The 27,813-nt window shown below is 40.6% G+C and overlaps 1 protein-coding gene and 1 non-coding gene across 5 annotated transcripts in view; both read right to left on the bottom strand.

Moving 5' to 3' along the window:
• The window catches only part of ZNF106 (zinc finger protein 106), an 81,666-nt gene that overhangs the window by 13,405 nt on the left and 40,448 nt on the right, over positions 1 to 27,813 (bottom strand). For 2 of the 4 annotated variants that reach the window (XM_025389684.1, XM_025389685.1), the window contains 10 exons: positions 20,755 to 21,388; positions 19,267 to 19,336; positions 17,499 to 17,653; positions 16,862 to 16,922; positions 14,785 to 15,126; positions 11,769 to 12,549; positions 11,346 to 11,401; positions 9,964 to 10,109; positions 8,097 to 8,231; positions 1,267 to 1,383 (listed from right to left, as the gene is read on the bottom strand). In XM_025389684.1, coding sequence (XP_025245469.1) covers positions 1,267 to 1,383; positions 8,097 to 8,231; positions 9,964 to 10,109; positions 11,346 to 11,401; positions 11,769 to 12,549; positions 14,785 to 15,126; positions 16,862 to 16,922; positions 17,499 to 17,653; positions 19,267 to 19,336; positions 20,755 to 21,388 — 2,497 coding nt within the window. Of the gene's footprint in view, positions 1 to 1,266; positions 1,384 to 8,096; positions 8,232 to 9,963; positions 10,110 to 11,345; positions 11,402 to 11,768; positions 12,550 to 14,784; positions 15,127 to 16,861; positions 16,923 to 17,498; positions 17,654 to 19,266; positions 19,337 to 20,754; positions 21,389 to 22,464; positions 24,649 to 27,813 lie in introns of all 4 variants that reach the window. The other 2 variants (XM_025389683.1, XM_025389682.1) reach the window with 2 other exon arrangements.
• On the bottom strand, positions 840 to 946 carry LOC112628221. Its single transcript, XR_003120383.1, has one exon. It is a non-coding gene; the product is annotated as a U6 spliceosomal RNA (small nuclear RNA).

Genomic DNA, 27,813 nt, shown 5'->3' on the forward strand with positions numbered 1-27,813 from the left:
TTATCACATTTTAGCCTTTAAAATATTTTAAATTTACTTTCCTCTACATTTCTATTGCCCTAATCCAATTTAATCAGACTTAGAACTTGTCTGCATCTAGAATGCAAAAATCTTCACTAATTGCCCTTCTGTGATGTATCATATCAAATAGACCAAATCACTTGGCACTTGATTATATACACACTAGATTCTTCTAACTTGATTTTTAAGTTTCCTGTAGGCAGAAACCATGACATATTTTAATGCACATCTTCTGTTAGTTCCAGCTAGCATGTAGCCTATGAATGACACTGTAATAGTACCATTCTAACACATGGTTACAAGATGACCAGGGGATATGCTGCCACAATTAATTAGCAATCAAACCTATCAATTCTACCTCTTAGATTATATCTTTCCTCCATTCCCTTCTCTTTATCCTGTTTAACCTTTTTCATGTCAGCTTCCACTACAAAGCCTCCTAAATGGTCTCCCTGCCTTCGCTAATACCAATCTTTCCCAATCTTATCAACTCCAGTGACTTTTCCTGAAACATAATGGGATCATGTTTCTCATACTTTAAAGCCTGTAAGATGAAGTCCAACTACCTTATCAAAGTACACAGGGCCATCAAAAACTAAACCTTATCCTGGGGCCTAGCACATAACAGATGCTCAATAAAGGCTAGGTCAACAAATGAATTTATCTCTGGGTTAGGAAAGAATGAAGCCATTCGGACATTACAGCAAACCTCTCAGTTCACCTCACAGATGGACCGCCCTCATGAAACCCTAAACCAGTGCCAAACCACACCAATGTCATACTCAATGGAATTTAAGTTCCTTTTTCTTCATTTGTTTTTTAATATGGAATGCTTCATGAATTTGCGTGTCATCCTTGCGCAGGGGCCATGCTAATCTTCTCTGTATCATTCCAAATTTAGTGTATGTGCTGTCGAAGTGAGCACTTAAGTTCATTTTTTATGATGTCATTCTTAAGTAGAGACAGACTAGTTTAATCCATGACTCATTATTTGGCCCCAAATCTTCAGGCTTGGTTTAATTTAGTGGAGTTACATTTTGGTCCTGGCACATTTGAGTAGAAACAGAGAGAATGGAGGATCTTGTTTCACTTACATCAGAAGATAACTGTGTTTGAGTAGCAGCTGATTCTGCTGCTTCCCCACAGAAGAAAACAGGAAAATCCCTGCCTGCTACTTCTTCCCACACAGGCTCACACTATTTTCAAGTAGCATGGGAAGCAAGCCTTTTCTCCCCAACCACTAACCTTTATGTTGAAGGTGACCACAGTGCCATTTGCCAGTCCCGCATAGAGGATTCGCCACCTACTGTGCAGGCAGAGGACCCGGTCTTCCAGCTGTAACTGCTCCACACACTCTCGGCTCTGATAAAAGTACACAACCTTGAATCAGCAGAGGGTACTGGCAAATGAGATGTCAAAAACAGTTCCTCCAGAAGCAGACTTTACAATGACTCTTACGTGGAAGAAAATGTGACATCCTCTATTTTATACGGGACTATCTTAGATCTGTTTCTCCTTTGAAATATGAGGCCAAAGACTCCCAAGCTGTAGGTAATGTGAAAATAAATATAAATTCCAGTAATGTTACCCATGCTTCCTAACTTAGAATGTAGAGATTTTTCAAAGGGCACTATGAGTTGGGTCTTAGCCTCTTAAATTAAGAGGCCAAATATAAAAGACAGAGCTGTATTTTGACATCTAAAGAGGAAAATCAGGATTAGAGTTACATATTTGATAAATGCACTAATCAATATGTGGTTTTCTGCAACTTACTCTCTATTTCAATAGCTCCCAAATGCCTCCTTCAAACTGGTGCTGGGTTAGCTAGGCTAAATTACTCAAGAAGCTTTTAAAATATATAGAACCCAAGCTCCAACCCCATCCCTGAGAGTCTTAATTCAGTGGGCTCTAGAATCTGTGTTGTAAAAAATTTCCCTAGTAATTCAGATGTACATGCAGGTTTAATACCCACTGTTTGATCTGACCTTCAAAAAACGATTTCTATCAGTTTCCTCCAACTAGATTATACTAGCAAATCTCTTTACCTAGAACCAAGAATTGGGCCAGGAAATAGTACATTCAAAGTTTGTTGTTGAGGCCAGGCATGGTGGCTCACACCTGTCTTTGGGAGTCCGAGGCGGGTGAATCATGAGGTCAGGAGATCGAGACCATCCTGGCTAACATGGTGAAATCCCGTCTCTACTAAAAATCCAAAAATTAGCCAGGCATGGTGGTGCACGCCTGTAGTCCCAGCTGCTCAGGAGACCGAGGCAGAAGAATCGCTTGAACCCGGGAGGTGGAGGTTACAGTGAGCCGAGATCACGCCACCACACTCCAGCCTGGGCCACAGAGCAAGACTCTGTCTCAAACAAACAAACAAAAACTTTTATTGTTGAAGGCTACTAAAGACCCAGGTGTAGCTTTTTAAGTGGGCTTGGCACTAGATGTTAAAATCAAGATGGTTATAATTGGGTAGGGTGGGACAAGCTGTGGATAGGATGAGAAAAGCTGTGGGTTGTCAAACCCGTTGATCTCCTCTCCCAGCCTTCTTTCATACCTAAAAGAGTCAGTCACTTAAATTATTCAATTTCTCCCCTGAAAAAATTACAAACAGAAGTGCCATATATGAAATTGTAAGATATAGCAAAACACAGTGAATATGCCTAAATATTAAGATTCATGTTGCTTCCGGTTAATCCATATGAGATTTTTTTAACTTTACAGGGGAAATTGAATATTACATAGTAATAAAAAAAGAACAAACTATTGGCACATATACCAATACAGATGAATTTTCAAACATCATGGTGAGCTAAAGCTAGACATTAAAGAATACATGTGGTATAGTTATACTGACATGACAGCCAAGCACAGATAAGTCATCCATGACAGTAGTCAAAATAGTGATTAGCTTTAGAAGAAGGTTATGCCTAGGGAGGCATTTGAGGGAAGCTTCAGGGCTATGAAATGGTCTATGTTTTGATCTTTGTGGTAGTTATACAAACAAATATCTGCTTTTCTGCAAGCTGTATACTTAAAATCTGTGTGCTTTACTGTATGAAGTTATGTCTCCATGTCAAATAATGGTTACAAAATCTTTTTCACTAGTGTACAGTCCTGCTATGCCAAACACTACACATTAGAACCCTTAATAATGAAAAGCTTTTTAAAAATTTTTTTGCTAATATTATGAGTAAAAACGCTATTCCTTGTACTTCGATTTTAATTTGCATTTATTTGCAAGACTGTATTTTTTTCAGTTATTTGTATTTCTTAAGAGACTTGCTTGTTTTTTGTCAATGTATGTTTAGGGATTTATTTATTTATTTGTTTTTTGAAAGACAAGGTCTCCCTCTGTCTCCTGGCTAGAGTGCAGTGGTGTGATTACTGCTTACTGCAGCCTTGACCTCCGGGGCTCAAGGAATCCTCCCACCTCAGCCTCCTGAGTAGCTGGAACTGCAGGCGTGGGCCATCACGCACGCCTAGTTAATTTTAAAATATTTTTTGGAGAGATGCGGTCTCGCCATGCTGCCTAGGCTGTTTTGAACTCCTGGGATCAAGCGATCCTCCCGACTTGGCCTCCTAAAGTGTTGGGATTATGGGCATGAATGACAGCACCTGGCTGTAGGAATTTAAAGGTGTAAGCCCCTTACAACATATACCAAACCTATGTTTGTCCTATCTTAAGTTACAGCTTTTTCCCCCGTTTTTATGTAAGACTATTTCTTGCCAAAATATGCTTACAATTTTTTTTCACAAGTTTGTATAATTTTTTACAGGTTTGTACAAGTTGCCTAGCTAGGCTTGAACTCCTGGCCTCAAATGATCCTCCTACCGCAACCTCCCAAGGCACTGGGATTACAGACATGAGCCACCGTGCCCAGCCTCTTTTTGTAGTTTCTTGAATTTTAAAGCTTTCTTCTTTTCTAATAGAAGCAATTAAAAATACAAATTTCCCTTTCAGCAATGCTTTAGCCGCATCCTACAAACGATACGTTGCATTTTCATTTAGTTAGATATTTTCTAATTTTCCTTGTGATTCCTTCTCTGAACCACCATAATTTAGAAGTATGTTATTTTCATCTCCCTATATTTGGGGATTTCCAAGATTTCTGTTACTGCTTTCTAATAAATGTCACTGTGGTTAGAAAACATACTCTGTATGATCTTGGTGCTTTTAAATTGATTGAGACTTATTTAATAGCCCAGTATGAGGGTCCTGGTGAATGTCTATGTGCGCATTCTTGAAAAAAATGTGTATTCTGCAATTTTGAGTGGAGTGTTCTATAAATGCTAACTGGATCTTATTTGTTAATGGTGTTGTACAGTTCTTTTTTTTTTTTTTTTGAAATGAAGTTTTTCTCTGTTGCCCAGGCTGGAGTACAGTGGCGCAATCTCAGCTCACTGCAACCTTCACCTCCCAGGTTCAAGTGATTCTCCTGCCTCAGCCTCCTGAGTAGCTGGGATTATAGGCACTACCACCAGGCCCGGCTAATTTTTTTGTATTCTTATTTTTGTTTGTTAATTTTTTGAGACAGAGTCTCATTCTGTTGCCCAGGCTGGAGTGCAGTGGCACAATCTTGGCTCACTGCAACCTCTGCCTCACAGGTTCAAGCAATTCTCCTGCCTCAGCCTCCCAAGTAGCTGGGACTACAGGCACAAGCACCACACCTGGCTAATTTTTGTATGAGGGGGTTTCAACATGTTGGTCAGGCTGGTCTCAAACTCCTGACCTCAGGTGATATGCCCACCTTGGCCTCCCAAAGTGCTGGAATTACAGGCATAAGCCACCACATCCAGCCTAATTTTTTTGTATTTTTAGTAGAGACAGGATTTCACCATATTGGCTAGTCTGGTCTTGAACTGCTGACCTCAAGTGATCCACCCGCCTCAGCCTCCCGAAGTGCTGGGATTACAGGCATGAGCCACCACAACCAGCTGGTGTTGTACAGTTCTTATATATCCTTGACGGTTTTTTATTTAGTAGTCTATCAATTATTGAGAAAGGGTTGTTGATGTCCCCAACTATAATTGTGAATTTGTCTATTTCTCCTTTCGGTTCTATCAGTTACTGTTTCATATATTTTAGAGTTCTGTTATTCGGTACCTGTACTTATAATTGTTGTATCGTTTGCCTGTGCTGACTCATCATTATGGAACGTCCTCCTTTCTCCAGTAGTATTGTCCTTTTCACTATTTAAAGGGACAGTGTCTCGCTCTGTCACCCAGGCTGCAGTGCAGTGGCATTGTCATAGCTCACTATAACCTCAAATTCCTCAGCTCAAATGATCCTCTCACCTCAACCTCCCAAGTAGCTAGGACTAGAGGTACATACAACCATGCTTACCTCACTTTTTCATTTTTTGTGGAGACAGGATCTCACTATGTTACCCAGACTGGTCTGGAACTTCTGGTCTCAAGCGATCTTCCCACCTCAGCCTCCCAAATTGGGATGCAGGCATGAGCCACAGTGCTCAGTCACTTGTTTTAAAGTCTACTTGCCCAATATTAACATAACCACTCCAGTTCTGTTACTATTTGGATAGTGTATCTTCTTCCATTCTTATTCTTTTACTTTCAACCCATTTTGTCTTTACATTTAAAGCAGTCTCTTTGGCTGGGCATGGTGGTGCATGCCTGTAATCCCAGCACTGTGGGAGACCAAAGCAGGGGGACTGCTTGTGCCCAGGAGCTTCAGACTAGTCTAGGCAACATAGCAAGACCCTGTTTCTAAAAAATAAAAAAATAAAAAAATAAAATTTAATTAGCAAACCATAGTGACGTGTGCCCGTACTCTCAATTACTCCGGAGGCTGAGGCAGGAGGATCACTTGAGCCCAGGAGTTCCAGGCTGCAGCGACTTATAATCACGCCACTGCACTCCAGCCAGGGTGACAGGCCAAGACCGTGTCTCAAAAATAAAAGTGTGTCTCTTGTAGACAACAAAGATTTTGATGTTACTTCTGTATCCAGTCAATTTCTGCCTTTTGATTTTAGTGTCAGTTCACTCACATTTAATATAATTATTAAATATGGGTAAATTTAGGTCTCCAATTTTCTATTTGCTTTCTATTTGTCTCATTTTTATTCCTCTATTTCTCCTTCTACCTTCTCTTGTATTAAGGATATTTTTAGCTTGCCATTTTAATCCCTCAACTGACTTTCTAAGCTCAATTTCTTTGCATTATTTTTATTTTTTATTTTTTTTTGAGAAGGAGTCTGGCTCTGGCACCCAGGCTGGAGTGCAGTGGCATGATCTTGGCTCACTGCAATCTCCGTCTCCCAGTTCAGGTGATTCTCCAGCCTCAGCCTCCCGAGTAGCTGGGATTACAGGTGTGCACCACCACGCCTGACTAATTTTTGTATTTTTAGTAGAGACGGGGTTTCACCAGGTTGGCCAGTCTGGTCTCGAACTCCTGACCTCATGATCCTCTTTGCATTATTAGTTTAGTAATTACTCTAGGGCAGTATTTCTCAAAGTGTGGTCCCCAAACCATCTCCATCAATATCACATAATACCTTATTAGAAGTGTAAATTCTTTTTGTTTATTTTGGTTAATTTTTATGCTTTTTTGAGGTAGACTCTTGTTCTGACACCCAGGCTGTAGTGAAGTGACACAATCATAGCTCACTATAACCTTGAACTCCTGGGCTCAAGTGATCCTCCCACCTCAGCCTCCGGAACAGCTAGGACTATAGGTGTGAGCCACCACATCCAGTTCATTTTTATTTTTTTATAGAGACAGGGTCTTGCTATGTTGCCCAGGTTGGTCTTGAGCTCCTGGCCTCAAGCAGTCCTCCTGCTCTGGTCTTCCAAAGTGCTGGGATTACAGATATGAACCATAGTACCTGGCCTAGAAATGTAAATTTGTGAGTTTGACCCCAAGCCTAACGGATCAGAAGCTCTGGGAAGGGCTGCGTGTGGTGGCTCATGCCTGTAATCTCAGCACTTTGGGAGGCCGAGGTGGGAGGATTGCCTGACTCCAGGAGCTCAAAACCAGCCCAAGCAACATGATGAGACCCTGTCTCTTAAAAAAACAAAAAACAAACAAAAAAACACCTCTGGGAGTGGGGACCAGTAATATGTGTTTTAACAAGCTGTCCAGGTCAATGTAATGCACACTAAAGTTGTAAGCCAGTGCCTCTAGGGATTACATTTTTAAAATTGTAACAATCTAGTTCAAATTAGTACTTATTCCCAGTAAAATATAAGAACCTTCTTCTAGCACAGCTCCATCCCCTCCCACTTCTTTATGTTCCTGTTATCACATATATTCCATCTATGTTATAAACTTAATGATAGCCTTATAAATTCTGCTTCATGTATCTCCATCTTTTAAAGAAATTAAGAACATACTGTATATAATTTTAAACATAATTTTCTCATTTCTTTCAGTGCATTTAAGTTTAAAAAACTCTCAGAGGAGATGTCCATTTCTAATTTTTCAGATTTAAAAAATTTATACATTTTGCTCTTTTTTTTTTTTTCTGAGATGGAGTTTCACTCTTGTTGCCAAGGCTGGAGTGCTGTGGCGTGACCTCGGCTCACTGCAACCTCTGCCTCCTGGGTTCAAGCGATTCTCCTGCCTCAGCCTCCCAAGTAGCTGGGATTATAGGCATGCGCCACCACACCCGGCTAATTTTGTATTTTTAGTAGAGACGGGGTTTCTCCATGTTGGTCAGGCTGGTCTCGAACTTCCAACCTCAGGTGAATCCGCCCACCTCTGCCTCCCAAAGTGCTGGGACTACAGGCGTGAGCCACCACACCCAGCCTACATTTTTCTCTTTATTCTATCTAGGATTAATTTTGATATATGATATGCATAACATTTGTGGCAAAGACCAAGGAAGGTATATTATTAATAGTAGGAAGTGAAAAAATACTGGTGGAGACAGAAAATACAGTTTATGTCTAAGTCTCATATCTACCTAAAGCTACAACAATGTGCTAAACATTGTTTAGAAGCGAAAAGGAGACACTGGGTAGAATGAAGCATCTGCCAGTGTCTCCACTCCACACAGTAAATACAAAGCGACTCAATATGAACCACTTTGGATTTCTCTGGACCCACCTACCTTAACATTATAGCAGCGGACGGTATGGTCACTGGAGCCGGTGTAAAGGGCAGCGTTCTTCCCGGAGGTCTGAGTCACCAGGAGGCAGTTCACTTTCGAGGTATGGCCCTCAAAGACACCAACACATTTCCGACTCTAAAGTTTAAGCACAGACCAGATTATTACTTATGAGATATAGAAGGATTAGATAATATATTTCCTCAAAAAAAAAAAAAAAGATGCTAAAACATTCAGTTCACTGCTGTATCCTCAGTGTCTAAAACAGCACCTGGTACACAAAAGATGTTCAGTAAATGTATGTTCACCAAATGCCCAGCAAACAGTCATAGGCAATGAGGTATCTGAAAGTATATGTTAGTTGAGCCATACCAAAAAATATTTACGACAATTCACTGTAAGATAGCCAGAATTTTAATTAATGTTTAGGGCAAAGCTTTCTGACATGGACCAAGGACCTAGCAAATCCAAACTGTAGCTAATTACCCACAAAAGATGTGCATTTGATAAGCAGCTTGTGAGAATGCACCATGGTATTTAAAAACATACCAGGTGCTATCACAGGTCTAGTGGTTCTGGTGGTGTTTCTCTTTTTTTCTTTTTTTTTTTTTTTTTTGAGATGGAGTCTCACTCTGTCACCCAGGCTGGAGTGCAGTGGCGCGATCTCGGCTGACTGCAAGCTGTCTCTTAGATTCACGCCATTCTCCTGCCTCAGGCTCCCAAGTAGCTGGGACTACAGGCACCCGCCACCACGCCTGGCTAGTTTTTTGTATTTTTAGTAGAGACGGGGTTTCATCATGTTAGCCAGGATGGTCTCGATCTCCTGACCTCGTGATCCACCCACCTCGGCCTCCCAAAGTGCTGGGATTACAGGCATGAGCCACTGTACCCGGCCTCTGGTGTTGTTTCTTAAGGGTACATTCCAAATATTATCTCAGTGCACATACTGAGATCTATTTAGAATGTACATGTATACATACACATACATATTTTGATATCCTGTTCCCCTAGATCTTACACCTATACATCCTGGTAGCATTGCTTCCTTTTTTCAGTCATTCGTGTTCATCCTCATATCATTAAGCTAAAGGAATCTACATACCTGTTGCCTATAGCAAACACATTTTCCTGGTCCATCACCTAACTTTTTAATTTTCACTGACTCTAGCAATTTTAAATATTTTCATGGTGTTCATTCAGACAACATCATGTTCCTCAAATTTCTTAAGCTGTCATTGTTCATAATTAGTTTATGAACAAATTCAAATTCAAAACTCAAAAGTTCATTCTTTTGACAGTAACAAGCATCAGATAATACTAAGTGTGAGGTAGTGGAAAAGTGTTGCTCTCCTTAATAACTCGAACTCTGTAATCAATCACTTGTCAGGGAAAATACCTCCTCCAATACTTCCCCATATTCACTTCATCCTTCCTCTATTATGTAGCTGCTACGCAAGTGACCCCATTACCAACTCCAGTGTTGGGACCTGAACAGTCCAAGACCACTGGTGTAATCCCAACCCCCTTTTGCCACAGGCAAAAGTGATCATTCAGGGAATAAAACACAGGACCCTTTTGTGCTGGTGGGAGGGAAAAAGAGACCCCAGCGGCTCCTGACATTTACCTTGTGATCAGGAGGGGAACTAGCTTTCAGAAACAGGTAATACCAGAGAAGGCAGAGTAGAGAGACAAAAAGAAATTAAGTCCCCAATGACCTTGTGGAGCTACTGGATCAAATGCATCTAAAGTCAATCTAAGGCCCACCCCTTCCTCCAGACAGCCAACAAATTCCCTTTATTGTTTAAAAGAGTATAAACTGGATTTTCCAAAACCTGCAACCAAAAACATACTACATGTTCTATCAACTTACCACCAGATTATAAACCCGGACAGTTTTATCTGCTGAACAGGTATATAGTAAGTTCCCAAATATCTGAATTGCATTTACAGCAGCTTGGTGCCCCTCAAAGCTTCCTTCTGTGGGCTCATCATCATCTCCTGGCTCTGAAGATATTTCTGGAAAACAAGAGTAGGTTTCAGAGACATGTCTGCTAGTCTGAAAAGACCCTCAAAAATCAGAACTATTATACAATACAGCAGTCCCTAGATTAAGCCAAAAGTAGATCCCCTTAAAGCTTAGTTCCCCTATCAGACTACTCCAATTCTGATTACACATCTTCACTATGAAGACTGCATAATAAGCAAAGGCCTTTCACTTAGGAAAAAGATAGATAATTACATAACGAGCTTTTGGGCTGGGTGTGGTGGCTCACACCTGTAATCCCAATACTTTGGGAGGCTGAGGTGGGCAAATCACCTGAGGCCAGGAGTTCGAGACTAGCCTGGCCAAGATGGTGAAACCCTGTCTCTACTAAAAATACAAAAATTAGCTGGGCATGGTGGCGTGTGCCTGTAGTCCCAGTTACTTAAGGAGTCTGAGGCAGGAGAATCACTTGAACCCAGGGGCAGTTAGCCGAGATCACACCACTGGACTCCAGCCTGGGCGACAGAGTGAGACTCTGCCTCAAAAACAAACAAACAAACAAACAAATAAATAAATAAAAGCTTTGAGTGATACTTGGAAGGTACCCAACCTCTCCCACACTTCCAAAAAGTTATTTCTTTGAGTAAGGTAGTATTCCTTAAGCAGTTCCTTCTGAAAGCAAATATCCTTAGAGCCAATGAAACCTTAATACTAATTAGTTGAACAGATAAGGGAGCTGGATAAGACAGATTAGAAGGGCCAGGCATGATGGCTTACACCTGTAATCCCAGCACTTTAGGAGGCTGAGGCATGAGGATCACTTGAGGCCAGGAGTTGGAGACCAGCCTGGCCAACATGATGAAACTCTGTCTCTACTAAAAATACAAAAAAAAATTTGCCAGGTATGATGGCGCGCACCTGTGGTCCCAGCTATTTGGGAGGCTGAGGCAGGAGAATTGCTTGAACCTGGGAGGTGGAAGTTGCAGTGAGCAGAGATCATGTCACTGCACTCCAGCCTAGGTGACAAAGCAAGACTCCGTTACAATCAATCAATCAATCAATAAGACAGATGAAAATAAGAATCTGAAAGACCAGAATTTGAAGTTTTAAGAATAGCAGAACTGTTGATCAAGGCAATCCTCTTGGTGATAAACCCATCCCCATTCTCTTATTCTATAAATATATTTAAGTAGGTTTAAATTCTGGCTTTAATATTTACAAGGCTTTTAATTCTGTGGTTAATTTAAATAAAACTGAACAGCAAATACCTGAAGAATTCTTTGATCCTTTTATGGAAGAGATCACAGTCTGAGTTTCCGCCACACTACAAAATAATAGCAAAAGTGTTCTCAGCATCTGTGTGAACAGGACGGGTAGCAAAAGTAAAAATTTCCTAACTCAAAGGATTTTTCTAAACAATGGGCAAAGTAGCTATGATATAAGAAATTAGTTTTTCCATCTGAAATTTCTAAAGGAAGGGAAATAAAAGCGGAGTGAATATTTATAACGCAGTCAAAAGAGAAAGCAGAAAATCTCTACTGCCGAGCTTTAATTTTTCCATGTCCACAATCCCTGCTGCATTCACGTAAATTTTGATTTTTAAATAAACTCTGATTCATAATTTAAAATTCTATTTAAAAAAAATAAAGTTGGTGAAAGTTCTTCTGACTGGACCAATACAATACTCTTACCTTACAGGGATGCCATCTTTATAGCGAGTGCCAATTTCACTGGTCGAGCTAACTTCATCACACCCAGAACGAGAAGTTTCTAGCAGGTTTTGCTCTGTAGAGTTCCAAATATCCTTTTTAGATGGGCTGTCTGGTTTCTCTTCTCCTGATTCTGAAGAATCAATGGCTACTACTTCTAACTGAGGATTAGGAATTTCTAGGACTTCCAGAGACGAGTCACTATCTGGCTCATCTCTGACACTCCCTTGCTCCCGACCAGTCCTGCTGTCTTCCCAAGTGGAGGTTGTTACTTTCCCCCCTTTAATTAACTTTCCAGCTTTTACTTTCCTTACGGGTTTAACAGTCAAAACATCCTGTTCAGTGTCACTATTCTCAGGAACATGGGCAGCCCGTAGACTTTTCTTCTTCCGAAGTTTCTTCTTTTTCTTGCTTCCCCTAGTCTCAGCTGATGTCAAAGTGGATTCTGCCTGTTGTTCAGGCTGGTCAGCTGGAGAGTGGGGTTCCTTTTCCAAAGGGGTTTCTGAAGCAAAAGACAATCTTAGAAAAGAACTAGTACAGGCTTCAGACCCACTATTGCCTCTGGTTGGCTCTTCCCCCTCTTTATTTATGCTAGAAAGACCAGCTGATTGGGAAGAGGGAGAGTTCTCTCTGTTTCTGGTATTTCTTTGCTCCACAGAAAACTTCAGTTCTTGGCTAGGCTCATGGAAACTTTCTGTTGACTCTGATAAGGACAATCTAGCAGTGATGACTGGATAAACTGGACAACTGTCACTGATCTCTCCTGAATTGAGAGGAAAAAAATTATTGCATCCTTTTTTGTGTTTGCTGCAATTTATCACTGACTGAAACTCTACCAAATATTTCAATGAGATGTTCACAAAACCATGAGTGCTTCAGCTGGTATCTCACCCCTCAGTTTCCCATCACCTACATACACTCCTATGACAGCACTTACTACCCTCTGCCTTGCGTGAATGTCACAGACACTGTGTGTCCTATTCCCTACAAAAGCTCCTTGTGGGGAGGGATTGTTTCTATTAATCTTTTTTCTTGTTTTAAATGTCCACACATTTAACATTGTGTTTTATTCTTAGCAGACACTTAAATGTCTACTTAGCTGAAGTCCTTTTACTTTTATTTCTCTGAAGTTTTCATTATCCCCACCCATCCAATTTAGCTACACCCTAGTAGTTAAAAAATTTGCTGACTTAGAAATGTCAATTTCCTTTGACTTAATTACTTCATGTCTAGGAGTTAAAAGTGATGAAATAATCACAGACGTACTCAAAGACATATACAACGCAGTGTTATACAGAATATGAAGTCAGAAAACTAAATATTCAAAAAAGATTCACCACTTAAATTACTGTATATTCAAATTATGCAACTATTCAAATATTATGCAACTTGTAATATAAAATATTTTAGATAAATTATTTTTACGACAGAAAAATCATGATATATTAAATGGAAAAAGTCAGGTTATATATGATTGCTCCTTTGTATAAGTTCTACATGTAAACACAAAAACATGATTTAAGAAAGACTGAAATAATATGTAATATGAAAAATAGTACCAAAATATTTCATGTAATCCATAAATATATACACCTATTATGTACCCACAAAAATTTAAAATAATTTTTAAAAATATGCTAGGGACTGGGCACGATGGCTTACGTCTGTAATCCCAGCATTTTGGGAGGCTGAGGAGGGCGGATCACTCGAGGTCAGGAGTTCAAGACCAGCTTGGCCAACATGGTGAAACCCTGTCTCTATTAAAAATACATAAATTAGCTGGGCATGGTGGTGGGCACCTGAAATCCCAGCTATTCGGGAGCCTGAGACAAGACAATCACTTGAACCTGGGAGGTAGACGTTGCAGTGAGCCAAGAGCACGCCACCGAACACCAGCCTGGACAACAAAAAGCGAAACTCTGCCTTACAAAAAAAAAAAAAAGTTGCATATATATATACATATATATATGCTAAGCCAGGCACAGTGGCTCACATCTATAATCCGAGCACTTTGGGAGGCCAAGGTGGGTGGATCACTTGAGCCCAGGAGATCCAGACCAGCCTGGGTAACATGGTGAATCCCCATCTCTACAAAAAAAAAAAAAAAAAATACAAAAACGAGCCGGGCATGGTGGCAGGCGTCTGTAGTCCTAGCTACTCCGGAGGCTGAGGTGGGAGGATCATCTGAGCCCAGGTGGTCAAGCCTGTGGTGAGCTGTGATTGTGCCACCGCACTCCACCCTGAGTGACAGAGTGAGACTCTGTCTCAATAAACAAATAAGCTATACATTTGATACTAACATCTAGATTAATATTGCAACACAGTACTGGTAGTAAAATCTAGAGTAATTTTTTAGACTTTTTGCTTTTGCTTAGGAAACCACACGATGCCAGTTTGTTGGACTTAATTTTCAAATACAGCACCACTGTGGTAATGCAAACTTCTAACAGGATTTTACATAGCTTAGATATATTCTCAGATGATAACCAGGTAAGTGTTATTTTTTGAAAAGAGTGAAAACCCTGGCTATTTCTCAACACAAACTTCTTAGTAGATGATTCCAAACCCCATCATGGCCACCTGCCTCTCGAGCTTATATTAATCCTGGTTTGTATTTGAGATTATATAGACAGCTAAGTGCAAAGAAATTCAGAGGATAGACCTTATTTAGAAAATTGGTTGAATTAACTTCAACCTCATTTATTTCACACAAAACAAATTTTATACTTATCCTAATAAATGGAACCTTGTGGGTGTTAATACAAAGTCAACTCTAACCCTAGATTATAGGAAATGATAGAAAATGACTGATATTTAAATTACATTCTCTAAAATATTTTAAAAGAATCTTCCTGTATATATGAAGAGAATTTCAGTGAAAAATTAGTTGTATTTGCTCATTTTAGTTTTAATGAGCAAGTATGGCTTATATCACTCATATAAAAATGCCCCAGTCCCACTACTGGGATGCCCTTAACCCAAAGAAAAGCTTACATACTATTAGCTTCCAGTAGTTCGTTGGACACATTGCAGGCAGAACTTGGTGGCACAGCATTCACAGTCTCATCTTGTTCAGGAGACATGGGCTCTTGTTTAATCTGAACGGATGAGTCTGGGGCAGGGACACTGCCATGGGTTTGGAAAGTAGGAGATGTGGTTATTTGAAGAGAGGCTCCGGTGGGTGATGGAGACACATGGGAAGATGGAGGCTCCAGAAAAAGTGGGAAAAATGGAGTGGGCAGCAGTGCGGCATCAACAGATGTTTGAGATCTACTGTTCCTTCGTTCTCGTGTGAGGCTACAGGGAATCTGGTCTGGGTGCTCAGAAGGTTCGTATGTTTCTAGAATGGGAAACAGACATACACAGAAATGCAAAAATGTTATCTGAAAAGTCATTTGTTTCTGAGCTAATTTGTATATTTAAATATTAGAAAAGAATTTTAAGTTAGTAAGTATATTAGTATAGTCCATCATAATTCTCTGAAATATAGAGAATATAATCTCTACAACCACCAAGGATACAGACAGAATAGGCATCAACATTCTTTTTTTTTAGATAGGGTCTCGCTTTGTCACCCAGGCTGCAGTGCATGGACTCAAGCAATCCTCCTGCCTCAGCCTCCCAAGCAGCTGGGATTATAGGCACATGCCACTATGCCCAGTTATTATTGTTATTATTTTTTCGAGACAGTGTCTCACTCTGTCACCCAGGCTGGAGTGCAGTGGCGCAATCTCGGCTCACTGTTCGAGCGATTCTCCTGCCTCAGCATCCTGGGTAGCTGGGATTACCGGCGCATGCCACCATGCCCAGCTAATTTTTGTATTTTTAGTAGGGATGGGGTTTCACCATGTTGGTCAGGCTGGAATTATTATTAATTATTAATAATTATTAATAATTTTTGTATTTATTTCTAGAGACAGGGTTTCACCATGTTGCCTGGGCTGGTCTCAAACTCCTGGCCTCAAGGAATCCACCTGCCTCAGATTCCCAAAGTGCTGGGATTACAGGCATGAGCCACTGTGCCTGGCTACATTCCAATTTTTCAAATCTTAAATGACTTATCCAAAGTTATATAGGTTACTAATGGAAGAGCGAAGATTTGAATCCAGGCCTCTTGATTCCTAATCAAAACTTTTTCCAAAACATATTGTCTGTTGCTAAACATTTTTGGGATGCACCATCTACAGACCTTTCTATAGAAGGAAGAAACTGGCCAGGCGTGGTGGCTCAGGCCTGTAATCCTAACCATTTGGGAGGTCAAGTTAGGAGGATTGCTTGAGCCCAGGAGTTTGGGGCTATCCTGGGAAACACTGGGAGAGCCCATCTCTATAAAAACATTTTTAAAATTTTTATAACTTTTTATAATTTTATATAACTTTTTATAATTTTATATAACTTTTTATAATTTTTATAACCTTTAAATTTTTACGATTTTAAATTATAACTTTATAAAATTAAAAGTTAAAAATTTTAATAACCAGGCATGGTGACACACATCTGTAGTCCCAGCTACTGGGGGGAGTGAGGTGGGAAGATCGCTAGAGCCCAGGAGGTCGAGGCTGCAATGAGCCGTGATCATGCCACTGCGCTCCAGCCTGAGTGACAGAGCAAGGCCCTGTCTCAAAAAAACAAAAAAGGATGAAACCAAGGAGACAGGAGAGAAATAACATGATCTTTTCATGACTACTTTTCATTTCCCTCAAAGAGAACAAAAAGGCCTGGTGCAGTGGCTCATGCCTGTAATCCCAGCACTTTGGGAGGCTGAGGCAGGCGGATCACCTGAGGTCAGGAATTCGAGACCAGTCTGGCCAACATGGTGAAACCCTGTCTCTACTAAAAATACAAAAATTAGCTGAGGGTGGGGTGGGCACCTGTAATTCCAGCTAATCAACTGCTGAGGCATGAGAATCACTTGAACCTGGGAGGCAGAGGTTGCAGTGAGCAGAGATTGCATCACTGCACTCCAGCCTGGGGGATAGAGCAAGACTCTATCTAAAAAACCAAAAACGAACAAACAAACAAAAAAAAACAGAACAAAAAAGTAACAAGCTATCCATCAGATGCTCTCTGAATACCTTGTAATCCCTGTAGAATCTGTATTCTATGGGTCCTCAGTGCACTCATCTCCATAGTTATCTAAAAATAAAGTATTTTATTAAGCATTTTGAAATCCAACTTGTAGGGTCCTCTACGTCTCCCCACTTTTCTTCTATATCCTGACCAAAAATCAGTGTTTTGACTGCTCTGTGACCCAGCCAGCTGCAGGTTTTCCCCAGTAGGCTTGAACCCCACCTGGGGCCTTGAAGAATCCCAGGCACTGATAAAAGTATCCAGGTTGTTGCCCGAAACACTGAAAGAAATTGGCCCTGGCCCGGAGCCGAATTCCTTCAACCCTCATATAAACTCCACATCCCGCCCGCTGGCTGTGGATGTACCTAGGGAGAACACTCCTTCCTTGCTGTCCCTTGTCGGGACTGCTGCAGCCTATTCTGTAAGTCAGCTCTGCTAATAAATGCTTTGGACTCATCACCCCGGCATTTCGTGCTTCTTTCTTTGGAATCCTAACTGTCCCCCATTAGGCACAGTCTGGGCACTTCCCTTGTGGAAACTCCCCTGCCACTGCTTTTGGAGTGACTCCAGCCGTGGGTTTGGCAGGACAAAACATGATTTCAGAGATGATCCATTTTTATTAAATCCTCCACATGCCGTTACCTGCTGCTTGAGCATAAGTAGCCTCTGAACTTCCACATAAGCTGTCTGAAGGGCTGCACGGGCTTGCAGAAGATTGTTATCCATGCACTGCAATGACTTACTAAGTTCTTCCTCCCTTAAAGAAATATTCAGCAGCTGGTCAACCTGAGAACGTTCTGCCAAAAGAAACCATAAGGTTCAGGTTAATACTAGGAGATTTCCGTCTCATCACACAGCTCCTCACAAGATTGAACTATTCCCATTATCCGGAATAAGCCTTTATGTTCTCCTCCATAGGTCACTGGAAATTCACAAAACATTTAGTCAAGCACAATGATATTTGATTCAAAGCTAGGAACCAAAAGTGACACCTGCTAAGATGGAGGAGTCTCATAAGCTCCAGGGTCCACCACATCATTCTGTCTCATCTGAACACCACCTTCCACCACTGCCTTTCTAGGTGAAATCTGTCCCATGCAAACCATCTGTTCTAGGTCTCGTTTCCCATTCTTCCTTTATCTACCACTGTCTTCACAAAGGACTTTTGCTTAGATTGGACTCTGGACCTAGACTGCTTGCACTCTCTTTCCAATCCATATTTAGTCTGTCAGTTGACTTAAAAATTGTTTTTATTAGAGAAGACTTCCTGAAGAAAATACAGCTGTGAAATAGTACACTTAACTTACTTTGAATAAAATGTTCTGTGTATGTATTTACCATCATTGGGTTTGTCTGTTTGCTACTGAATATGCCAGGACCTCTCCCTTAAGCTCCACACCCACATATCCAACTACTGACTATGATATTTCTGGCTAGGTTATCTCAAAGGTCCTTTAAGTCAAAGAATCCCTGAGGGAATTCATCACTTTTCTCTATTCTCAATCTGCTCCTCTCATGGAGCTTTCCAGCTCTACATATGATCCATCTGGTTGGTTCAGCCAGAAATGTGGGTTGTCCTTGACTCCTCCCTTATCCATCACATCCACTCACTCAAGCCTCATCCAATCACTTCCGGGACTAGCCCTTATACTAGAACTGGGTTAGAGTCAAGGAAAAGCAGGAATCACAGAAATATATCAATGAGGGAGCAATGTTAATAACTTCTTTCCATAATTCACTTTAGAAAAACAACCAAGGAAGGGAGTGTAGAGGTAGGGCAGGGGGGAAGCAACCAAGATGCCTCAAAAACAGAAAGTGAGAGAAATGGCTACACATGACCAAGAGGGCCAACATGTTTTATCCCACTGAAAATGCTTAAGGAAACTTTCTGGCTTTATATTGTCCCAGTGATATACTAACCTTGGCTTACAAGTCTATGTGACATCATATATTTCTTCTACAGTTGTAACTGGATGTATTAGGAAATCAAACATTTCTTTCCTCTTAAGCAAGGCAACAAAAATGTCCAAAAAAAAGTCAATGGACAATCAGTGTTTGATAAATGACAAGCTATGCTCTGTGTCAAGTTGTACAAACACTGAACTGTTACAAGAACCTCTTGGGGCTGGACACAGTGGCTTACACCTGTAATCCCAACACTTTGGGAGGCCAAGGTGAGAGGATCACTGGAGCCCAAGAGTTTGAGTCCAGCCTGGGCAATATAGCTAGACCCTGTCTCTACAAAAAAATAAAAAGAATTAGTGTGTTATCACACACCAGTAGTCCTACCAACTGGGGAGGCTGAGAGAAGAGGATTGCTTGAGCCCAAGAGTTGGGAGGTTACCAAAAAAACCCAAAAAACGAAACAAAAAACACCAACTTCTTTCTCCCAAAATATTCTGCACCATACCTTTTTTTCCTTTAATTTTCCTTCTTTTATTTTTTCTCTCAAGACTTGGGAGTTCAGGAGAAGATCCATCCTGGAGCGATAAAGAAAACTGCATAAAATCCAATGTGTAAAAGCCATTATCCAAGAGGAGCAAAAGGAATCAATTCCAAGATAGCCGTACGCTGTTCTTCACTATTGCTACCATCTCTAACATGATCATAGGAGTCTCACGCACATAGTACAAACTCAAATTTTAGTTGAATAAACATATCTGATTCAAAAAGAAAGAAAGAAAAGAAAGAATCCAGGGTGAAGTGCCTTCTAGCATCCTAGAGGTAGGAAAGCCCATGGAGGTCAGACAAAGCATTCTATCTTGGTGTAGTAAGGCACAAGTAGAAGTATTGACAAAGCCAATTATATATATAAATATATACATTTATAACTTGGCATAGTTTCTACTTTAAATTTCAGCAAGAAAACCTTTACAACAAAAAGCTTAACAGTCCACGAGACAAGCTCTTTGTCATAGGACAGTTCCTCAGCTTGAAGTGTATTTTAAGTCATCCAATAACATCCATTACATATAGCATCTAGCTCAAAGGAGCAGAATTGCAATTTGAAGCAAGCCTAGAATTCATGACCTTAACTACTATGTTTATCACCTCAGTAGTAACTGAGAGAAGCCCAGCACAGTGATACATGATTGTAGTTCCCAATACTTGGGAGGCTGAGGCAGGAGGACTGCTTGAGTCCAGGAGTTCCAGAGCAGTCTGGACTACATTGTGAGACCTCGTCTCTAATATAAATTTTAAAATACTATAAAATAAACAAATAATGAAGAGAAGAACCCATTTTTTTCCACATCGCCAGATCCCAGACTATCTCACTACCAGCACCTCTTTCTTTCCAGAAAGGGATACTGAGAGGGTTAAGCAGTATTACCAGCAGAATTGCCAGAAGAGCAGAAGTGCTATCAGTGAAATAAAAGATTCTTAAAGGCCAGGCTGGGTAACTGAAGGACGAAGGACAGAGTTACACAGACTAAAAATATTTCTATACTCTGTTCATATATACGCACTCTAATAGTATTAAAACCATCTTAGTGTTAAGCCTAGCACTCCTGAATCCAGCAATCATCCATGCTCTACAACAGCAGAATGCCTTTCTTCAGCAGCAGTGCAGAATGCATCTATGAAAACAGATTGAGTTACAGTTGAAGATGTGACTGATCCTTGGTCAGGTGACACAAAGAATCATTGGCTTGGACACTGGTTTTAGATATGACTTCATATTTTCCTGGTACTGTACATTCACATTAGATTACATTTAATTTAGCAGAATTACTCCGTGTAAGAAGGCAGTAGGATGAAAGTAAGCACCTCACAATTCTTCTAGAAGTTGAGAGAATCACAATCCCAGACACCCAAGAAAAACAGTTGAAGCTTTTTTAATAAGCAACCAACTTGCCACATGCGATGTTCTACAAAAAGCAGAGGGAATTATACTCACTCCAGTGGCTCTTCGTTTCTTCCTAATACTTTGGCCGTCATTTTGTTCAGCACCAGAGGTACAGCTACTATCTGTGGCTGCATCCGCTAAACTGGAGATCGCAAGGGCTGAGGATGCATTTGATGACAGAGAGTTTCCTTCTCCGTTACTCTCTTGGGAATTCTGACTCTCTGAAGGCGGCATAGACCTCTCCTGGCTGTTCAAGTCTTTTGCCGAATGCATCAAAGGTATTATATCGTCAGAAGGTAATTGTGCACTATGTCGCCTTCGGGTAGCAACATTTTCAGCCCTTTCACCTGTTCGGAGGGAGGCAGCCAGAGGTGTCACTTCTTGTTTGAGGTGCATGGTTGCGTTCTGACTCTGTCCAGCCCTCAGTGAGTTACTAGGTGAAACCATCTGCTGGGGCTCATTTTCTTTGCCTGTACCTTCCTCACTGAAGAAGCTATACACAGAAGGAGCTCTGTCCATGATCACGCTGCTCTCAGAAAGGCTTCGCTTTCTTGCCAAGCCAGGGGATGAGGAAATGGAAACGCCTTCCCACTGGAATCCTTCTAGACTGGACAGATCAGGTTCCCCGTCCAAATCTAAGGCTTCTTGTTCATTTTGAACAAGCGGTACCATTTCTATGCCAAACCTTAAGGAAGAAAGAAAAAATGAAAACATAAATTGGATATGGTTGTTGGGAGAGGCATTATTTTTTAATGTGCCAGCTTCTCTCAAGCACTGAGGTTATAAAAAGTAAGGTAGTTCTTGTCTTCAAGGAGCTCACAGTCTAGTAAGTGATACAGATATAAATATATTATGTTGTGACAAGTACCAGATTAGAGGTTTGTATACAGCTACAATAATATATTTGAGGGAGTAAACATTGAGTTTTATTTCATATGGAGCTCTAAATCTATAATAATACATACAGCATGTAATTTTTAAAAGCAAACAAACCAAACCAAAAGAAAAAAAAATCTTTTATTGAGCATTTACGGGTGCTATATACTGATAATTTCAAGTGCTACTCACAGGGTGTGGGAAAAAGAAAGTGGGGGAAAATTAATCCATTATTTCAACAAGTACAGAAATGCCCCTGAAGCCTGCAGAACTGTATCATCGTGCAGCAGAATTATGACTTTCAAGTAGCAAACCTATGTTGAACACTGTTTTACCATTCAGAAAAGTCTAGTACCTCAACATAAGATGAAGAGCCAAAATATTACACAAGTGCTCAAGAGAAAGCATGTTGTAGTAATAAATACAATGCCCAGAGTACATACAGAAAAGCTAACTATTCGTGGGTTCCAAGTAAAAGGTAATGAGAACAGTTCTATTTAAAAGTTACAGCACGCATTCCAAAATTAAGATCTAGACAAAGACACAGATCTATAGCTCTACATTTTTATACTGTCGTTTTCTACCCCCATAAAGTGATGGATTTTACCCCTATAAAGTGATGACTTTTTTCTTACGTCACCATCTTGTTTCTCAAGTAGGTGTGCTTCCATTTTAACCTGCACTCTCTGCTAGGAAATACTTTATTCCATCTGTCATAGAGTATCAGTCACTATTTGATATTAAATCAAGACATCTACAACAGATACTGTTGGCAAACATTTAATTAAATGAAACACGTAGAAGTCTCTTGATCAGGGTCAAAGGGTTACTTTAAAAGAAAACGAGGGGGGAAAAAAAAGAAAGACACCGAAAAGCAGCACACACCTGGGTAAGCCTTTGCCCAGCTCTTGCTTTTTCTTGGTTACTTGCTGAATGACCTGTTCCCAGTTGACATTTCTCCGAGATGCATTTAGAATCTGCCGTAGGGTTGGCTTGAGCCCAGACTCCTTCTCTGTCTCACTCTTTCGGTGACCGCTAATATTGCGAATGCGGCGGGCACTATTGAGGTTTGGCTCAGGAAGGTGCACTCCAGTTTTGCTCTTCAAACTAATGTGCCGGGTTAGATCCCTCTGAAGTGAGGCAGGAAAGCCAAGCTTACTGAGTTCAGGTAGGAGAGGGCCCGAGGGCTGACTGATGTCACTTTTTTGAAGCTCTGCATCCAAGCTAGTACTCTCAAAGCCTTCTGTTTCATAAGATACATGAGATTTAATAGAGTCATCAACCTGTGCATCTTCTAGAGAGGTTTTCAAGTCTAGTAATAAGCCAGGGTGTGGACTGGCTGCAGATGTCATTTGTAATTCAGATTCTTTCTGGTGAACTGTGGGATTACATGGGGAAGTGGATAGTTCTCTAGAAGTCTTCAGGATTCGGTCATCGTCCTCTTTCTCATCAGCAGTACGAGTGCTGCCGGATAACAATTCTGTAGTTGCAGAACCTAGGGTTCCAATTTTTGTTCCCTGCTTTTCCGTGTCAGATGTCTCCCCATCACTTTCATCTTCTAGTGCGTGCACTTGAAACTCAATTTTCAAAGACCCTTTTTCAGATTCTTCTACATTTCTACTTGCTTTTGCATAGTTCCTGGTCCTTTTAGAAGTGCTAAGAAGTGGATTTTGCAATGACTCATGACACTGTAGCACCTCTTTGGCCTTTCGTAACGTATCATTTAAATTGTCACCAGATTGCTTTTGAGAGCCAAATGTACTTTTACTCCCTTTTAAAACATGAGAACATGAACTACGCAGTTTGGATATGTAAGGACCATGGTTATCTTCCGCAGAGGGCTTGTTCGAGGGATCTGAGTGTTCTCCAGGGGAAAAAAAAATTGTTTTGGTGTTTTTTGAGGTATTCTTTGGATCTTGCTTTTGAGGAAATGATTTAGTGGCTGGACATGGAAGGAGTGGGGATTTCAATGACGGCATTTTATTTGGGGTATGCTCTTGTTCAGGTTTTTCTGTAATGGAGCACTGTCTCACCACCTCGAAGGAAGCAGCAGGATCAGAAGAGGCCTTGTGATTAAAAGATCCAGTATGCATTTCTTTTTGTGTTTTCTGTGTTGGGGAATTATGTGTTTCATCAGTTTGGGGCTCCTGTATTCCTGTAGTTATCAAGCTAAAATCAAAGAGAGGTTTCTCCATCATTTCTGACTTGTTACCAGTGACGTCTTTCAATCCTGACTGTAAATCCAGAGTCTTCTGGGAAGGGTAAGGTGTCCAGCGACGAGGCTTTTCCCTTGCCGCACTGCCATTCTTTCCACTAACTTTGGAAGTAGCAGTGTCTGTTTGTTTAGTGGTTTGGCTTTCCGGCTGCTCAAAATTGAAGTCGAGTAAGCCTTCTGAAGGAAATGTATCACTTGTAAATCCTTCAGAAGGACCTCTATATGTGGCAACTGTACCAAGTTTGTCATTTTCTTGCCGCTGCCAATTATATCTGTCCTGACTGTATTTGTTTGACTTACTAGATTTCTTGTTCCATAGCATAGTCATGTCTTCCATTGGACAGTTAGAATTTCTGTTTCTGCCTGGTTGAAATTTGTCTCCAGGGCCACTGTAATTCCAATTATTTGTACTACGTACACTGGATTTCCAGTTTCCGTTACTGTTGTTCATATGCCAACTGGAAAAGCCACCTGTTCCTTCAGAAAGCCAACTGGAATTCCTTCCTGTGCCATTATGATTCCAATCTACCGTTCCGCTATTTGAAAGCCAACCACCTCCAGAATTACTATGGTTGTGAAACCAAGTTGAGGAGCCTCCTGCAACACCCTTATGCCACCCGGAACGTCCTCTTGGCCCACCACCATTCCTCAAAGAATGTGGAAAGCTGTTTTTCCTAGTATTATTAAAGCCATCTTTTTCCCATTTCCAATCCCGCTGTGGAGGTCCACGATGATGCCATGCAGGTTGACTGTAACTCTCTCTGTCTTGGTAAGGAATTCGGTCTTCTCGTCTCCATTGGGGTCGTCTGTCATCAGAGTTTATTTCTTGGTTGCTATTGGAAGGTTCATCTTGTCTGGAAGAAAAACAGTTTTTCATTAGTAATTTAAAGGAATTCCTATGTTACCTTGAAAGGCATAACCCTCCAAACTTCCCTTGTACTTTCCTCCCGTTACTTAGAATATGTAACCGAGTCTAGTTTCATATCTAATAGTGGTTGTTTTCATATCTTTAAATGATATATTTAAATTTATATTCCTCAACTTATTAACTTAAAAATTAAACATTTTAAATTATTTAAATTTCAAATAATTACAACTATCTCCCCTATCACCCAGAAATATTAAAAATTTGGCACATTTGGCCAGGTGTGGTGGCTCATATCTATAATTCCAGCCACTTTGGGAGGCCGAGGCAGGCAGATCACTTGAGGTCAGGAGTTCAAGACCAACATGGCCAACATGGCGAAACCCCATCTCTACTAAAAATACAAAAATTAGCCATGCGTAGTGCCGCACGCCTGTAACCCCAGCTACTCAGGAGGCTGAGGAATGAGAATCACTTGAACCCAGGAGGCGGAGGTTGCAGTGAGCTGAGATCGCACCATTGCACTCCAGCCTGAGCAACAGAGCGAGACTATCTCAAAAAAACAAGCAAACAAAAATCTGACACATTTATATTCTCCTCCCTTTCTTGGTCCTGTTTTTCTTGGCATGTTCTGAGATTTTGTCCCTATCATCCAATTATTATTTTTATATTATGCAGGTTTTTTGGAATAAGAACAATTATATTTTATAGCTATAGTTATCTTTTTTTTTTTTTTCTTTTTGAGACAGAGTCTTGCTCTGTTGGCCAGGCTGGAGTGCAGTGGCACAATCTCAGCTCATTGCAACCTTTGTCTCTGAGGCTCAAGCAATTCTCCTGCCTCAGCCTCCCAAGTAGCTGGGATTACAGGCATGCGCCACCACGCCTGGCTAATTTTTGTATTTTTGGTAGACACGGTGTTTCACCATGTTGGCCAGGCTGGTCTCAAACTCCTGACCTCAGGTAATTCACCCACCGCAGCCTCCCAAAGTGCTGGGATTACAGGCATACAGGCATGAGCCACTGTGCCTGGCCTAGTTATCATATTTAATACAATTTTATATTCAGCTGCCCTTAATACCATGATTTTTCCAGTTGTAGGTTCTTTCTGAAAAACTCCCATTTCTTAACCTATTTTAAATAAGATTATACTTTGCATGGTTATTTTTATTAATAAACACTTTGACCAGTACCCATTCAATAACCATTAGTGGTATAAGAAGACTTTTATGTACAGTTCCGGTTTGTGAAGGGCTTAGCACCTAGCTGAGATAATAAGGTCATAAACAGGAGGAAAATAGCATATCCCAAACAAGTAGTAACCATAAGATGTGCTATAAGAGCTTCATGAGCTAGAGGTTTTTATAAAGAAACTACAGCTGTGTCATGTATTCATGTTAGATGAGGAGTCCACAGAAACATGAATAAACTTCAGTAAGCATCACAGCAGTAGGTGTAAATACTATTTTCTTCTACAAACTGCCTATGGTGTGCATGGCCATGGTGCTTATCATGTGCTAAGTGCTCAAAATACTGAATACTGCTAGTTAAAATTTACTGAGTACCTAAGTATCAGGCATTTAATGCCAAGCACCTTATATATAGATTATCTCTTTTAGTTTTTATAATCCTGAGGCAAGTATTCTTTTTTTTTTTTTTTTTTGAGATGGAGTCTTGCTTTGTCACCTAGGCGGGAGTACAATGGCATGATCTCGGCTCACTGCAACCTCCACCTCTCGAGTTCAAGTGATTCTCCTGCCTCAGCCTCCTGAGTAGCTGGGATTACAGGTGCCCGCCACCATGCCTGGCTAATTTTTATATTTTTAGTAGAGACGGGGTTTCACCATGTTGGCCAGGCTGGTCTTGAACTCCTGACCTCATGATCTGCCTGCCTCAGCCTCCCAAAACACTGGGATTATAGGCGTGGCAAGTATTCTTATTCCTACTTTTCAGATGAGAAATTGAGCAGTAGAGAGGTTACATAACTTGACTAGAATAAGACAGCCAGAAAGTAGCAGAGCAGAGATTTAAACCTTGGCAGTCTGACTCCAGCCAGAGTCTATACTCCTAACCATAGGCCTTCATAGAATCAACATCTCAAAACAAAGTTTCCACATCTAAGTTCCTTCCTCTGACCTTGACTTAAAAATCTTAAACTCAGTACTGACTTAAATTGGCTTTAAAGGGTTTTAATGTCTACGATATTTTGGACACAAATTGGAACTTCTTCCTTTTTCACAAGATGGAATTTAAAAGTCTATCTAGAAATTCAAACATCCACTAATGTTATATAAATTACAATCATTTCTAAACAGGAGACTGTTTAGAAAGTAACAAGTATTATTACATACAGTAGCAGAATTTTTTTTATAACCATTAACCAAATTGCCTTTATGTTTTGATTCTATGTAAAAACTTTTGACATCCAAGGAGACCACTGACACAGCTATATTGATACGATCAGAAATGGGAGAATTGGGGGATAAATAACTCACGAAGTAGAATTCCTAGATCTCATGAAATGGCTAGATTCAGAAGATAGGAGCATTCAGCTAAACCCACAGACCAGAAAGAATAATCTGAGTTAAAAATCATGAAGGAAAAAAGAAAAAAAACACTCCTGAAGAAGTAGATGATTTTGGCCAGGTGTGGTGGCTCATGTCTGTAATCTCAGCACTTTGGGAGGCCAAGGCGGGTGGATCACTTGAGCCCAGAAGTTTGAGGCCAGCCTGGGCAACATGCCTAAACCCCATCTCTACCAAAAATAAAAATTAAAAGAAAAATTAGCCAGGCATGGTGGCAATGCATGCCTGTAACCCCAGCTTCTTGGGAAGCTGAGGTGGGAGGACTGTTGGAGCCTTAGGAAGTTGAGGCTGCAGTGAGGTGTCATCGTGCCACTACACTCAAGCCTGGGTGACAGACCAACACTCTGTCTCCAAAAAAAAAAAAAAGAAGAAGTAGATTATTTTATAAATAGGTCACCAAGGAGGCATATCAAAAGACTCAAAAAATAGTAACTATGGTATGAATATCTAATCTATTCTGTCTTAATGTTTAATTATTTACACAGATAAAGCTAAAAATGGCACTAGTACGTAAGAACAAAATAGAAGTTAGTCTCCCAGAGGCTTCAACTGCCTAAAGTAGGAGAAAGTAA

Source organism: Theropithecus gelada, chromosome 7a (assembly GCF_003255815.1).
Source record: "Theropithecus gelada isolate Dixy chromosome 7a, Tgel_1.0, whole genome shotgun sequence".
Lineage (NCBI taxonomy): Eukaryota > Metazoa > Chordata > Mammalia > Primates > Cercopithecidae > Theropithecus > Theropithecus gelada.